General features: G+C 36.8%; 1 protein-coding gene across 3 annotated transcripts in view; it reads left to right on the top strand.

Annotated features, from left to right (window-relative positions):
• Positions 1-17,720, top strand: part of LOC127419593 (membrane-associated guanylate kinase, WW and PDZ domain-containing protein 3-like) — a 267,603-nt gene that overhangs the window by 149,059 nt on the left and 100,824 nt on the right. For all 3 annotated transcript variants that reach the window (XM_051661105.1, XM_051661106.1, XM_051661107.1), the window contains exon 3: positions 7,841-7,960. In XM_051661105.1, coding sequence (XP_051517065.1) covers positions 7,841-7,960 — 120 coding nt within the window. The remainder of the gene's footprint in view (positions 1-7,840; positions 7,961-17,720) is intronic.

Below are 17,720 nucleotides of genomic sequence, written 5' to 3' on the forward strand. Positions count from 1 at the left end.
TAATTCCCTCTCCAATGATTCCAGATAATCAATCCATCTCTCGATGTCTGACAATCTTGTAACCAACTCAGAGAAATTCGTCTCCATGGAAGTGATCGATCGATGTATTACAGCAAGATCCTCCAAGTCTGCAAACAACCTTAGTCAGCATTGCCGACACATTCATCAATTCATGGCGGATTTCTTTCCGTTCACCATCCGAATTGAGTCCGGGGCTTTCGGCCTGCCACTGCGGGGAATCAGCCCGAGCACGTAAGTGTCTTTTAATATCTCCAGAGCCTGAGGATTTTGAATTCTTTGACATATTGTCTTCTTTGAACAGTTAAGAATCAGGGTGTATAGAATCTCACCGGTTTATGACACAAATATTATTAAAACTAGCAAAGTGCGCAGAGCTCTCCGATCATATGTCCGCTCCTCGCATGGCATCACGTGACTCCCCCCAGTTCCTCCATTTGTAATCCTTATACCTGCCACTTGCTTTTTTAACAAGCAACTGGCTGATGTCCACTGATGCCTGTATGACAGTGTTTCTGTACTGCTGAATCTCTAGTGCCACAGCAAAAGAAGTTATATTTTACCTGAGTTTTGAGTTTGCAGTCTGAATCAAATGTGGTGCAATACTGCCAAGACTTTCTATTGCATTATTTTTGCTTGCTACACTCAAAAACAAACATACAGTGTGACTAGTGTAGTGCAATTCACGATCAAATGCTGGGTCTTTTAATGAATTACTAAAGAGACACACAGGCGGACTGCTGTCTTTTATTTAATGACATGATTTGCCAACACACCAGCACATAATCACTAATGTGTTTTGCTCTTTTGTTACTGAATTTGTAGTCTGGCCATAAACCAGAGAATTAGTGAAACATGCCTGAATTACCCACACATATTTAATTAGTGCTTGTTCTCTTTTGTTGCAGTTCTCTTGTAATTCTATTTAATTTCACATTTGGAAAGTGGTGAGGTGGTTAGCGCTGTTTTTATTAACCAGTCATGCACCTGGCACATAGCTTTCTGAGATGTGGGCTTTTAATGGATACCAGACTTAAGCAGATATTGCGTTTGCTCTGTGTCTCAACATTGCATAAGACACAAGCTCAGTGTGTGGCCTGACCTGTGATCTCTAATGTCATTCTCTTCCAGTGTCCTTGTTTAAGGCCGTTCAGACCAACTGGTCAATATTTGACTGGTTAGCAGGGTTACTCCCTGCTGGTAGATGCTGTAACTGCACAATCTGGGCTGAAAGAACATCTTGCTACATTGACAATTTTTCAAAAATATCTGTATGTTCTGATGAAATACTTTTCTTTCTTTTTTTTCCTTTTTTTTTTTTTTTTTGCAAGCAACATATAAATCACAAACATTTAATTATAGTCTAGTAGATGCTTTAGCAGTGCCGCTTTTTGGAGGGCTCTTAAAAGTGTAAAATTCCCTGTTTGCTGCCTTAGACCCCACAGCTCAAGATAGTCACTAGTAAAAGGCTTTGGACTGTGAGTGTTGTTGTTGTACCATCAGTCATTCATCCCTTTTTTTTGCAAGCAACATATAAATCACAAATATTTAATTATATTCTAGTAGATGCTTTAACAGCACCCCTTTTTGGAGGGCTCTTAAAAATGTTAAATTCCCTGTCTGCTGCATTAGACAACACTGCTCAGGATAGTCTCTAGTAAAAGTCTTCGGACTGTGAGTGTTGTTGTTGTACCATCAGCCATTCAGGCCGGATTCACACATACTCCGTGAGCAAGGCGTGAGCAACGCGTCGCATTTGGGCTTTCACGTTGGCTGCGTCTCTTTTTTAGGTTCCTATGGCAACGGTGGGCAGTCACATGCACTTGTGTATCAGTGTACTTGTTTGTGATTGGTTAATATATCAAAGCCCCTTTCAAGGCAAGTCAGTCCACTCTGCGGTCATCTTTGGCATGCTCTCGGGCAGCTATTTTCTTTGTAAACAAGCGGCATAAAAGTAAAGCTGCTGTCTGCTTGAATGGGGAAAGACAGTTGGTCAAGATTACGATCAAAGAACATATTTAAAATCATCAATAAAATCTGACAACAATAGTATCATAAATTGTGCTTCTTTAGCTTAGATCACACACACAAAAAAAAAGACGCTTTTTTCAAGGTTGGTTCAGCATGTGCGTTCTTGAGCTAATTGACAGGCAATGTCTGTATCTGAAAGGTGATTGGCTCTTTTACTTGTAAAGGGGGACTTCCTTTCTACATCTATTCCAGTTTATACCATTTATTTTAATACCAGTGGTCCATCTCTTCTAAACTGTCTCTTTATATACACAACAAAAGTCCTGCATTTACATGTAATTTATTAATTCTTTCCTTTATTTAGTTATTTTGTGTTTGTTTGTATGCAGACATATAAATTGTAGTGTATGGTAGATTCGGTTTAAATATTGTTTATTTGCTTTTGCGTCTTTTTAATAATCTCATGATTATTTTAGTTTTCTGCTACACCCAGAGTTCAGCGTGAGCCGTGTATCAAAAATAGGCTCTGTGCCGAAACTATCAGCTCACCGCAGCGTGTCTGGGACACGTCACCTCACAACTCAGGCTTGCAATGTGAAGGGTGTAATCTGTTAACATGGGCGCCGAAACAAAAACGTGCTGCTCACGCCACGCTCACGCCCCACTCACGGAGGATATGTGAAGCCGGCCTTAAGATGTCACTTTCCTGCAGCTCAAGAGTTATAAGTCACATGTCATTTACTGTTCAAAACGCATACTTCCAGAGTGCTCCTGCTCCAGCCGAGCAACTGCCACTGATGAATAGGAAATGTAAACAGATCGCTTTCTCTTTGTATTATAGAGCTCCTTGTTCCAGACGGTGAATAAACACACAACTCTCAATTCACACTTTTTCTGTTTAGTATAACCGTACCCAGGGTTGGGAGGGTTACTTTTGAAATGTATTCCACGACAGATTACAGAATACATGCTGTAAAATGTAATTTGTAACGTATTCCGTTATATTACTCAAGGTCAGTAATGTATTCTAAATACTTTGGATTACTTCTTCAGCACTGGTAGATTTTTTTCACTTGCTTTGATTATAAAAACTCTGCCAGTACAGTAAGACAAAATACACGTTAAAAATACATTCTCTGAAAAACCTAAATATCTTATGCAGTGTTGTTTCTAAAACGAGATAAATCTAATTGATCTTGTTTTAAGGATTTATAGATATTTTTACAGGAAAACAATACAAAAATTATTATCAAGAATACGATTTTTGCCCTAATATCAAAGGTCTTACTAGAAAAAAGAAATTATGATCCAACGTGAATTTTCTTAATAAAAAATATGATCATGCCTGGGAACATGTGCATGTAAAATGGCTAGAAATAGCATTTTAGCTTAGCGTAAAGCTGATAATTTACACAAGGTTTATTTCTATTTCTTTTGCTCCAAACTTACTTCAAACTTACTTCTCTGTCTGCTCGTATGAATGTAGCACATCATAAGAAAGTGTTTCACCGCTGTTCAAATGCACTTGGATCGCATCATTTATATGTATAAATGTTTTCCATCTGAAAGGACTAAATATTAAATGAAACAAATGACAATAAAATGCAAAGTAATCTCTTCAGTAATCAAAATACTTTTTGAATGTAACTGTATTCTAATGACCAATTATTTAAATTGTAACTGTAGTGGAATACAGTTACTTATATTTTGTATTTTAAATACATAATCCCGTTACATGTATTCCGTTACTCCCCAACACTGACCGTACCCATCCGGCAAAGAGCTAGATGATGGACAGTTCTAATTATGTTTAATAGTGCCGATAGTAGATGTAATATCTGAATGAACTGTTTTAGTTAATCTTTCAGGCTTCATACTAGTATAATAATCAAATCATGATTTAAATGTTGCATAATAATTCCAATAAAGGTGAAGGACAGCTTGGATTTCATTATTGCCTTTTTTTATTGCAGTTAATATTTAGTAAAACATCGCTGAATGGTAAAGGGAATTGTAGATATTTTCAGATCCCCCATATTTCTTAGCCCTCAAACAGATTCTCTTAATACTTGATCCAAGGCCACACTACTATTACATGTTTTCTACTGTGGTATTAAGATACTATGACCTTTAACCTGTTTTTGTCCCATTGTAACAGGTCAGTTGTGCTCTGTAATGGTGCAGAATGAACCTAAAAGCGGAAATGCAAACATCCTTCTGGAATGGAAGCGTTGGTAGCATTTTGTGTATGATGGTACTACCTCCAAAGTATACTGGTACCAGACGCCATAATGTAATGTCCAATGATCTAGAACAAATTCAAGAGAGCTTTAGAGATAGCAAAGAACGTAATTAGTGACTTTGTTGCAAATTTCTTGGTAGAAATTAACGTATAAGTAAAATAAAATAAGAAATACTCCTTTCAACTGCTCCTTCGAACACTATTTTTATTCTTTCCACCAAAAGACTCAAGCTTTAAATTCAGACGTGCCTTGATGCAGCATATTTAAGCTTTTGGATGCAGCTTGTGTGCTAAACAGGCACGATTCAACATGTTTCCAGCAACAAGTAATTTGTAAGTCCACACTGATTGCGAAAATGGTTTGCGATGTGAGAATCTCCAAACAAAAAAATATCTGATGTTTTATACATACAGTAGTTGTGAGGAGCAGGATTTTGGACCAATGAGATTTCACCAAGGGCGGGGCTACCCAGTGTAACACTGCAGAAATAGAAAACAAGCAATTGATAAAATTTTACTATCATTTGAACGATGCTTGTTGCGGTCGCGGCTGGCTAGGACAAAACTCAGATTTACAGTACATGGAAAATGTAAGCTTTTATTACATTGTGCCTGATTAGGACACTATATCACATATGTCCCTCTGGACATGGGGACAGAAAAGTCATTAAAGCTGTGTCCTTAGGGGAAAAAAAGGGTGAAAATAGAGGGCCTGGAGACCAAATTGCCATATAATCCTTGAAGCTCGGCTGAAGCCTCCAACTTCCTCCCTTCTCCTGCTGCTGGCATTAATATCCGTTAGAGCTTGGCACACTTCATCCGCAGATAAAAAACCCAATGAATGCTGAAATACAAAAAGTGCCCTAGGTGGTCAGTCTTTAAGGATTGCTTTTTATGCTTGAGCAGATTTAAGACTATCCTTTTAAACTTTTCCTGAGCTTGTATAAGATCTCACAGTTGACCATGAGCAGTTAATGAGGTGTGAGCGTAATTGAGTCCACCTTTGATGTCACAAAATAGATATCTCATTCTGTATTGTCAATATCAGGCTTATGTATAACCTAAAAATATAGGTAAGGCAATATAGGTCTGCCAGTTGCTATCGAAAAATAAACCCTGACAGGATATTGAAATAATGTATTGATCTGAGTTGAAACTATTTTATTATGTGAGCAGAAAGAGACTACAGAGTGATACAGAGACTAAACTAGCATAGTGTAGTTGTCAGTGACAATGGTCAAATGCACAGTTAAGAGGTCATTATATAAGATATTTGACCTCTTGAATGCTACGATTGACCAATTAGAATACATTTTTCCAGAGAGCTGTCTTATAATATAAAAATACTTGGCATACAATTACACAGTAACCTTCAAAGAACTCACAACTTTAGAATGAATGGTGCTCAAAAAAACAAAAACAAAAAACAATATTTGAATATTTTTTAGGATGAGGCAGACAGGGTCAGTCTTTTCATAGGTATTCAAGATGTTCTGAAGCAGTGAATACTGAAGTATGCTAGTCTGGACTGCAATGTGCAGGGATGGAAAGTAAGGTGCTTAAGCAGTTGGCTGGGTTTCATATGGCTTGTGAAAACTGCTGCGCTAATTGTTTTTTTTTCCTCCACAACACAAACTGGCATCTGTGGACTCGTACCACATTCATTGGTGTGTGACTGTCACTTGACTTTAGTGATAGCAAGCAAAGTGTAAACTGCAAAGAGTGTACCCAATAAAGGTTATCAAAAGTTAGCCAAGCTGTGGGGCTGTTGAGTTTCTGTTTGCACTTCCTTACAACAGAGATACAAATTTAAGATCAACATAATATAAAGCTAATGAAGGGAATTGTCTTTATTTATTTTTCTTTGTTTTTTATTATTAAAAATTTATGAATTTTTATTATTACTATAATAATAATATTAAAACCTTTATTATGTTATTAATATAAAATACATGTAATATTAATAAATATTGTTGTAAATTCTAGTTGTAGAATCTTTGTCAGATGTGTGTGCAGAGTGAGAATGAAATTGTATGGAGATGATTTAAAGGTGAAGTGTGTTTTATTTTTTCCTGATCACAGCCCCCTGCCATTGGTTGGACACACAGATGAACCCGCCCCGAAAGCACACAATTTAGACGGAATGCTCAAACAAACAGAGCAACGTTTTGATTAGTGCCACAGTGTTACACTTTTCAGAGGAATCAAACAATGGGTTATTTGATTGTCTCTGCATATTAAGTGAGGGTATGAGAAAGTATTTATTTATAATAATTTAATTTAATTTATTTATTTACATCAAAGAATTACACACTTTTAACTTGTAGGTCATTTTGTAGTGCAGGTGTAGTCTTGCGTAGCCAGACCTATGACTACGGCATAGGTCTGGGGTCTATAGCTACTCCAATTGGCCACGGACCAACCATTTAGACAGGAAAAGCCATCTAACTGACAGGTAAAGCGACCAATCACAGTCAGTTTTGTCATTACGGGGTGTTTAGGGGCAGGGTTATCGTAGATGTATCATATCATAATAAAAGACCGACATTGCAGAAAAATTATTTATATAATTGCGCGGGTCTCCGTGAGCGATTGCTCAGAACACGATTGCAAGCGATTGCTTGTAGAGATCCTAAGTACAGCACAGAAAACCTCATTGTAGAGAATTTCACAGACATAACTAAGTAAACAAAGCAAAAAATGCAGCTCTGCTTGTGGATATCCACTTTACTTTCTGCTACGTGCCTCAAACAAAACTCTGAATATCTATAAAAGATTTGATGTCACTGACATGGCAAAATTCTGTGATTATTTCTTCCTCAAAAGTGCTCATTCTGTCAACACGGGACCTTGTGACACAACTCGGCTTCCAGGCAGACTGATAAAATGCCCAATGTGTGTCTACTCACGGAAGTTCCATCGAAACAGACAACTTAGAACTTAAGCATTTGATGCAATGTACTTAGTATGTAAATGTGTTGTTGCATTGTATTTTCATTTAAAGTACCTTCATTTTATTACATCTGTAGTTACACTGTTAACCTTACCCCTAATCCTAAACCTAACCCTTACCCTAAACCCTAACCCTAATCTAAACCCTAACCCTACCCCTAAATGTGCCAGTACCTCAACCTCAGTAGCAGAAAATATTAAACTTGTGAGAATTTTGCAGAACAACATGTAGATACACAATATGTACATTGTATCATATGCATTTTAATGTTAGTACATAGTAGTTAAGGAAGAAACCTAATTTTCATTGGGGTTTTTTACCATTTAAAGAGAGTACTGAAGAGAAGGACTTTTGGTCAACATTGGAAACATTTTAATCATAAACAATGAACTCCTCATGCCTACGCTTCAGTGAAAAATGGCCAATTGTGAGCGGTGTCTCTTGCCACACTTATCGGGAAGGCAAAAGCCATGTTTATCATAATGAAATGAGGTTACACTAATTCATTTATAGAGTTATAATCTTCTGTCTCTGATTGACAACTTCAGATAATCTGTTTATCAAAAGTGTTTCTTCTACTTATTGTATGGTACAAATACTGTGTACAAAAGAAGCACTTTCATCTAACAGGTTGTGGCTCTTTGTTCTATTGGCAGGTACTACGAGGCAGCCTCGAGAAGGTGAGGTTCCGGGAGTGGACTATAATTTCATCAATGTGGGGGAGTTTCGTGTGCTTGAGGAGAGCGGACTGCTGCTGGAGAGTGGAACCTATGATGGTACGGACAAATGTGTAGGAACATTCAGAGCCAAGGATCATTCCTGTAGGCATGTTATGCAGTTTGATTTTGTAGAGAACATATTCTTAACTTGGTTACCTCAGTTGATGTAAGAACATCAATTTCCTTCAATCTTAAAGTATTGCTTTTTTTATTATCTAGATTACAATACCAAAAATGTATATGGTTACATTGATGTATAGTTGCAGCTGCCAGTTGCTGAATCACGTTTTCATGTTAATTAAGGTAGACAGGTGTGCAATATGTTGATTCCTCTTATATTCAAATTAGTGGACTAATATGGATTTTTAATGGCCAGTTCTTAAACTATTATCACTAATACTACAGTAAATATATGGTCACAGCCTTGCACAAAAAAACACTTATTATATAGCGCTACTGACCCTAAGCCTAACCCTTAAGCCTACATTATTCCAACCCAGCCAGAGTAAATTTACAGTATGCACTTAGGGTAAAATTATAATATATAATTTTGTAGAATTACAGTTGGGGCCGTTCTCATTCGTTTTCAATTGTTTTTCTGTGTAAGCATGCACTAGATGGACGTCTTTTACTGCTGTGCCTCGTATCGCAGTTTTTTCAGCGTATCGTGCAGAAGCACCAAGTTTTTTAAAATGCATCTCGAGACATCTGCGTTCTGTTATATTCTTTGCTGTATATCTTGCTTTTTCTTGCGCAAGAACGTGTTTGGTCTGAACAGCCCCTAATTCAGGTAGTATCACTTAGTTTCAGTGTGCACTGAAATAAATCACACATAATTGGAACAATTTATATTAATATGCATTACATGTTTTGTGCCAACCCTGTGGCATTCAACATGTTTAGGGGTTGAATGTTCCAGGGGTACAGTATAAAAATGTCTAATAATGGCCTTACTGTATAACGAGCAAATATCATTGCACCATACTGCATTATTTATAGTCTGTGTTCTTGTGCTTGATTGTTGATATTACACAGTCTTATATTTTGCATATACCTGTAACTCCTCTTCTGACTATCCAGAGGCAAACCAGAGGGCTTTAACATTCCGCTATACGCTTAATGTTTTCTCAGTAGCATGTCTAAAGGCTCTCAAGGTCTCTGTCTGTGATCTCTCACTGATAAGCCCAGTAGATGCTTAGCTAACCAATGCTTTAACACTGGCCTATTGCCATGTGGGGAAGCAGCAGGTTTGGTTAATGATCCCTCGTTGAGTCATCGGGTGCACTTGTTTAATGACAAGGTCTGGTTGTAGTTCCCAGTGTAAAGTAAATCTGTCCAATGTGGATATCACAGTGGGTGATTTTTACAAAGGCCTTTCCATCTACATGACATATCTTGGTTGTTTTTTACACCCTTGGGGTTTCAAACTGAAGGATAATTTCACACTTACCAATTCTGGTCAGTGATTTCTTCTCATGACATCTGGCAAGAGTCGCTCTACCAGCACAAGATATGATGCTTGAAACCAGCATGATCTATTGAGCCAATAAATTCATTTTGTATAATATGCCTACTGTATATACCAACTTGTTCTGAACATCCTTTCAGTGATATGTTTGGGGAAAGCTTATAAACAATTGGTCTTCAAGGGGGAGATTTCTTTAGCTCAAGCAAATATTTGAGAAAAAAAAAATGAATGTATGCATTAATTAAAGATAATTAAATTGTTTTGTCTGTTTAACGTCCAAAACAACTTCAACAGAAGCTAAAGTTACGAAGCTAAAGTTTTTCTGTCCTACATTAAAATGTATTAAGCAAAATTAAAATGTAAAGTATATTACTTTGTACATCAATAATAATTAATTTAATGGATTTGCAATGTATGTGTCATAACTATGTATGTAAGTATGTGTATATGTTACTATATGCATTAGGGGTGTAACAGTTCTAACACACTCTCATGGCGAAATCGTAAGGATTTGCACGACTTTTATAAATTTGACTAATTTGTATGATGTACGACTGCACTCATATGAATTCGTACGATTTTCACTACAGCCAGTGATGTCGCTGGACATCGTAACCATCTAATACATGACAATTACTTGCTTCTGTCACACATAACAGCTTCCTATCATGTTTACATTCTACTGATCGGTTAAGTTTAGATAAGGGGTTTGGGTAAGGGCCTAATATTAATAAGCATGTCCTTAACACCTCGTGTGCGGAACTCATGCTTACTTCCGCATTAGACATCTGGGCATTTGCACGTGATGAATTTGGACAAATTTATACCAACAAAATCGAACGAAATCATATGAAGTAGCCAACTCGTAAAATATGTACGAATTTTCATGAGATCGGGTTGAACGGTTCATATTCCGGTTTCAGTACGGTTCGGTAAATACTATGTTCAGGAAAAAATTATATTGTCAAATCCAAAGTAAGAATACTCCATTTGGGAACACATACTTTAACAGGTTTTACCTTGTGAAAAATCCCCATAGTTTTACCACCGTAACCATAAATTAACCATGGTTAATACAATACTATAGTAAAACCATGGTTACTATATAGATACTACAGTATTACTGTAGTAAAACCATGGTTAACTGTATCAAAACCATGGTTTCTGCCATGTGTTCTGTCATGGATACTACAGTCATGGTTACTACAATATTACTAAATAAAACCATGGTAAATTCTTGTTTGGGTGCTTATAATTAAATAAATTCAACATTAACTTTATACCTGCATTGTTATGCTACATGCATCAAAATTAAGTGCATTTCAAACTCAACTTAATATACAGGTATATTCAACTTTCAGAAGCTGTACATCACCATTGAAGGAATAAACTTTCTATTAAAATGGATTTGAAAAGGGATGTCATAACGTGGCTCGAGTGGTTTAATCATATGCTGAAACCCCAAATCTTCATCAAGGAGTAGGGTTTCACATATCATTGGCAAAGAACACCCCAATCGCTTTAGTTATTATTTTGTGTCTGTCCGAATTAGCACTGAGTGCCTGATAAAAAACAGAAGAGAGGGTGCAGTTTCGGGCTCACTTGCGTCTCTGTGCACGCTTATTTCTATCCCAGGATGTTGTTGCCGTAAATGGTTAATTATATCGATGTATTACCAGTATTGAGCAATGTCTGCAAACAGTGCCTGTTTTGTCAAAGTTTTTGACCATCACTGTTGTAATTGGCTGCAAAATGTTCCCAGATGGAGACTTGAATGATGCAGGGGGCTTCTCTATCAGCTGCTTCTTTTCACCCACTGTAAACCCTAATGCTCAAAATAATTAACCGTTTTGAGTAGAAATTAAATCCCCCAATTTAGTTCAAATAAATTAAACTTTATGAGTATTTAGAACATTCTCTCTCTTTTGAGTTTACGAAACTGACACCTTTTAAGTAACCTGAACTTACTGCTTTACTCATTGAGCAATTGCTATGCTAATCAAATCATAGTTAGCAATCAGCATGCTAGCGTTCACTGTACTAGCTAATTCTAGCGAGTACTAGCTAGGTTTCCTCTACTTGAAGTATTTAAGTTTAGATTACGTGTTAATTTTAAATTCAGCCAAAGAGTTACATTTTAAGTTAAGTTTGCTTACTCAATATTTCAAGTTAAGGGCAATAGGACTGAAACGATTAGTCAACGTTATCGACAACGTCGACAATAAAAAAAAATATCGACAAAATTTGTTGTTGTCGAATAGTCATTTGATCTCTTTTAACGTAACATGAGATCATCTAATGATGACGCGTGAGAGCAGCAATGCAGCTCGCGCCTGACTGAGGCGAAGAAGAAAACAGCTCACAGTCCAGATGCACTCTAAACATTCCTAACAGCTTCAGGTGATGTAGATCGCAAAGTATGAGGGACTAATACAAAATAAGTAAATACAGAAGCACTCTCGTTATGAAATAAGCGGAACTGGAGCTGCCGCTTCGCTGAAGAAAAATTTGCGTGTCAAGCATCTTTAAAGGAAACACCCCGGAGTTACATCTTTAATGCAGTTATATTTAATGCGTTATAGTTTTATTAAAGTTCAAATAATAAGGAAACAGGTCATGTAAATAACTACAAACTCCAATTATTTAAACCGCACGTAGTGTAGTAAGCACCTGTTCTATGAGTTGCGAAGTGTCCTGATCTAAGGGGGAGAGATTGAAACTGCACCCGGCTGACGCACACTCTGTCGCGCACGCTTAATGCAGCTAGATTATAATGTGATGGCTCGCGACTTATTGAATCATAAGTCTTATCGTGAAGAAAATTGGCAATACGCAGCTTTATTAATAAGAGAGAGTTTGATTTTTGTGAGTTAAAGATGGTTTAAAGTGAACAAAAAGGTGAGAGAGTCTTTGCCCCATTATACACTGCAACAAAATTTATTTGTTTTTGTTTTGGCTTGTCTTCCAAAACTGATATCTAAAACTCATTTAAAACAACGTACATTTACTTTAGCAGCTATAAGGCAGAATAATTTATTTTTTTTTATCTGAGAACATTGAATATAATATAAAAAATACAAATATTTTAAAATATCTAAAAATCCTTTAAAAAAAGATGCATTCACCTGAGAAGCAACATACAAGATATTTAGACTTGCTTTTAGAGAATAGATTTTGAATATAAGTATATTTAGCCTTTACCGCACTTGCAAAAGTATAACCCAGTGAAAAAATACACTTATATACAAAATACACTTATATTTAAGATACATTCTCTTAAAGCAAGTCTGAATATCTTATATGTTGCTTCTCAAGACAATTTTAAATGGAAAACAAGACAAAAACACGTGAAAACAATAGGATTTTTTGCAGCGAATAACTTTACTGAATTAAACTTAATAAAAAGTTGTTTTTTTTCTTTAATTCAGTGAATGTCATTTAGAGGTATTTTTAAAAGATGATTTTGTCCTCTGTATTGTTAGCAAGCACTTTAATACAACCTTTTAAGTCGGGGCACTAGCTGAATAGTCGGTTAAGAGCTAATGATTAATCATTGCAATAATCGCTGAATAGTCGAATAATCGTTCTAATAATCGTTAGGTTAGTCGATTATCAAAATAATCATTAGTTGCAGCCCTGAAGAGCAATCAACACGGAGGAGTAGTATAAAATCAAAATCTGACAGTTCTGCTTACTTTAACTTAAAAAAAAATATGTAACAATAACCTCACATTTTTTGAGTTCTGTTAACTTATTTGGGTTTATAGTGCTGCTTGAAATTTTCAACTACACACTAACGCGTGCAGAACTGTGACATCATTAACTGACTTAACATACTAACAGTTAATTGGACAGCTACTGTCTGTAGAAAGTTGACCCATGTGAGACTGCAGAGCCATACATGTGCATTAGCAATGTTGTAACTGTGCCTGTTTATTTGACACTTTGTTTTCTTCACCAAACTCTATGCTTCAGATGCGACATTAGACTTAAGATGAACCGCAGTGCAAATGTTTACTGAACCGTGGGTAGTGAACTGTATGAAAACCATTACACCCCTAATATACATGCTGTTATAAGCCAGGCTTAAAATGCAGCACTCAATTTCATACAGTATGTTAAAGTCTTCGCCTCTCTATCCACCAAGTCCTAGGCCTGAAAATGGCAGAAGACCCCTGTTACAAGCAAATGTTTTAAGCAAACTTATTAGGGAAAGTCACACAAGTCTTTGAATATTTGCTTTATCTGAACCATTCAAAGACAAATTGTGTCATCATTGCATATATAATAATCAGTTTGTAACCCTTAGAGAAAATTTCTCTTTGGGGTTTTGGAAAGAAGTGCTTCCTGAGTCAGCTTTCTCCTACTCCATAAATTGACTTTGATACCCATAAACACTTGTTCCTTAAGTAAGGGATAATCCAAGGCTAGGTGTGCATTAAATGATTTTAAGTGCACGAGGTGGAGGTGAAGAACCTCCGCAAACGCATGTTTAATGCACACCTAGCCATGGATTATCCCGCTTATACCGTGGTCACTTGCCAGAATTGATTAGTTACAGCTGTCATCCATTTTTAGAGGCGCAAATTTTGACTGGAAGAACAAAAAATAAGTTTATATAAGGGTCATTAAATCTACAGCTCTGCCTATTCAGACACAGAGAAAAAGTAGTGCGACCACACACTTGGTCAAAACTGTGAATTTAAATGCACAATCCAGAAATAATCATATCCACAGAACATAGAGGGTTTGGCGCTCCAGAGAAAATGTATTATTTAATTTTTATACATTGTCATTTTCACATTAATGTGGAAAAACCGACGTTACAAACGTGGCAGTGACAGTAAAAGTAGCACTTACTGGTATGATAAGAGGAAAACCATTCAAAACACTCTAGAACCTGCAGATTTTGACTTCTGAGACTCGGTATAGTATCCATCAAGGCTGCACGACTGACCGAATTAAGAATGAAATTTCAATTTGTCCTTGAATGGTAACGCTTCACTGCAAAATGCTGCCTGCATTTTGTAAACAAAGAGCGCTTCTCCTTCAGCGTTTGAGTCAGAACTGTGTGACCTTCCATGGGTCACCCTCCATGCAAACCAAGCCGAATTCCATTATATTAGCTATGCTGATGAAAGTGGTTAGGAAATGGTTTCAATTGCTGTAGCTCACCCTGCTTGCTCTGAAATGTTATGTTGCTTGGGTTACATACAGCGCATTAAGATCGAATAGTGATTAAAACTGACTGGAACTACCTGTGCATTTAACGGTTTGAACCGCACGCATTCCAGCCAGTCAGAATTGAATATTCGAATAGACCATGGTATAAACAAATAGAATATGATCCTGTGTTTGGGAATGTCGCAATTCCCCTGTGTTCTCTTCCATCTTTACAATGAACAAAATACTTTACTTTGGGCCCATCCTGTCCTCAGTGAATCATCATTGTAGTGTAGTAGAACATGCCAGGTGACAGACTGTTCTTCCATCTCTTTACAAGCAGAGGAAGAGAGTCTGTCCTGGTTATACTGTGTGTGAAACAGGAAGTCCTTGTGAAGTCTTATTAGATCTCAATTTAGTCCTGAGCTTGCTGATACACTCAAAAGGCCCCAATACATTTCACCATTCTTTTAAACTTTTTAAAACTATTTAATTAATTTTTTTGATTTGTTATCCTCCACATTTACTGTTTTCAGGCTAAGGAAATAATTGACCAGATTTTCGACATGCCCGGAGCATGATGTAATCAATGGCAACTGGTTTGCTCTCTACAGACAGCGCTGAAGTTTTGTGTTGTAAACTCTCAGTGTCCTAATTCAAGTGTTACGGAGAGTCAAAGTGACTGAAAATAATGAGAACTTGCCATTGGAATCCCTTGAGGGAAGTCTTGTGCAAGTTTCCTTCCTTTTCTAATGATTATTTCAATTACGAATATTGAAGGACAGAGTAATGCAGGTGGGCAAAGATTACAAGCCAGACCTTGTCCACCCACCATTCCATGAGAAGTGAGCAATGATGATCATAGGTTCCCCTTGATGCTAATCAAACACTCATTCCCTTATCCTCTGGCATGTTTCCAGAGGGGTCATCTAGTCCTCTGCACAGAACAGGCTTTGTCCTCTGTGACATCCAGAGAGCTGCTCCCGAACCTTTCTTATTTTTGTATTAGTCAGCCGCCATATGTTTGTGTAGATGCAAAAGTCAAGGGTCTTGAGCAACCCACAATAGGATCAAAGGGCTTCGGACTATAGCTTTTCCATGTGTTCGTACCTTCATATTCTGCTTTGTGTTTACACAATGAATTTCAGGGCTTTGAAGACCTTGTCTCTCTCAAATGAGAAAAGTTTTCATTTTTGCCTATACCACTTTGTAAATTTGAAGCGTGAGCACAGACCTCAATAGCAAACTTAATTTGTCATGTGATGTCTGATAACAATTGGACCCTAGCAGATCTTCAGTGGGTGCCCACCCACAGCCAGACTAGGCTTTGAAATACACTCATTTAGCACTTTATTAGGAACACTATGGTCCTAATAAAGTGCCCCACATAGACTTTTGCTGTTGTAGCCCATTTGTCTCATGGTTCAACATGTTGTGCATTCTGAGATGCTATTCTGCTCACTGCAGTTGTACAGAGTGGTTGTCAGAGTTGCCGTAGCCTTTCTGTCGGCTCGAACCAGTCTGGCCATTCTCTGTTGACCTCTCTCATCAACAAAGCGTTTCTGTCCACAGAATTGCCGCTCACTGGATGTTTTTTTGTGGCTACATTCTGAGTAAACTCTAGAGACTGTTGTGCATGAAAATCTGAGGAGATCAGCAGTTACAGAAATACTCAAACCAGCCTGTCTGGAACCAACAATCATGCCACGGTCAAAACCACTGAGATCACATTTTTTCCCTATTCTGAAGCTGCTGACCCATATCTGCATCTCATTTTTTTGCATTACACTGCTGCCACACGATTGGCTGATTAGAGATTCATAATCCTGTGAATAAGTAGGTGTACTTTTAAAGTGCTCAGTGAGTGTACAGTGGCGATTACAGGTATTTGGACTGTCTGAATATCATTGCATTAGATAACAAAACCAAGTCATATCTGGAAACAAATTATGCTAGAAAGAATTTTGCTTAGAATTAACTTATTTTTTTATTAGCCATTTTTGCAACTACTTTTATCCAACTGGTTCCAAGGTCATTATTAGTGAATGTCGGAAGTCATTTTCCAACAAGTTCACACTGGTGGTCTTCTACTACCATAGAAAAAGTTCATTATACTACTTAAAATCTTAAGTGAAGACTTAAGTATTCAAATACTTTTTGGCTTAATTTTGACTATAGTTTCATATTTTAAAACCTAACAAGTTATATTTTGTGATTTTTTTTTTTTTTTTTTTTTTTTTTTTGCTAAAGCTGCACTACGTGACTTTGTGCTCTCTAGTGGCATCTGTGGTTGAAACTTAAAATTGCAAGCAATTTGCGGAAGAACACTTTACGTGAGTCGTGTTTTGGCACTGCTTTTTGGCTGAGCTTACCTGGACATTGTCTGTATGTAATCATGACTGAGAGATATTCAGAGACGGAATCATAATGTGCTGTTTTCATGTTGATATAATGTTATAAGATTTAACATTTAAAACCGAAACATTACTTGCTTTGATGAAGATAAACAATACTCGTATTCGCATATTTTGAATGAATGAATTTTACACTTATAGAGCTTTTCTGATGCTACACTCAAAGAGCTTTTACATTAACAACAGGGGACTCAGTCACCTCAATCACTACCAGTATATTTTAATAAGTGTTTTATCTGCTGTTAATGTTTGTATTGTATTACACTTATCAGTTTAAGAGGTGATACTTTTGATATGGTTTATACGAGTTCAATAGAAGACTTTAATATTTTTTCTATTATATTGTACAGCCTCAGTAGTTAATGCAAGTGAACCGTAATACTACAATAGTATGTCCATGCAATGCACACAATAACACAGTAAACTAAAAACAATATAACAGTTAACAGTCAATTTTAGAGGTCATAAATATTAGTAAACTTGTCACAGTAACTCCCCCCGACAACGCAGATACATCGCGATCGGTTAACACGAGTAATATTCGATTCATACATGCATGACAAGCAATACTGGCTTCAACAACCCTACCAGACAACATATGCAAGCATTATAGCAGGTAAACAATTTCGCCAAATAGATAACAGATAAACATCCATCCAGATTGTTATGATGCTGTCCGGAACAGTGTGAGTGTGACTGAACTTAACTGAAGTTAATTTCTTTTTTTAATGGCTACTCGCAAACTAAAACAGTGCATTACCACCATCTACTG

This window comes from Myxocyprinus asiaticus, chromosome 29, assembly GCF_019703515.2.
Source record: "Myxocyprinus asiaticus isolate MX2 ecotype Aquarium Trade chromosome 29, UBuf_Myxa_2, whole genome shotgun sequence".
In the NCBI taxonomy this organism is placed as follows: domain Eukaryota; kingdom Metazoa; phylum Chordata; class Actinopteri; order Cypriniformes; family Catostomidae; genus Myxocyprinus; species Myxocyprinus asiaticus.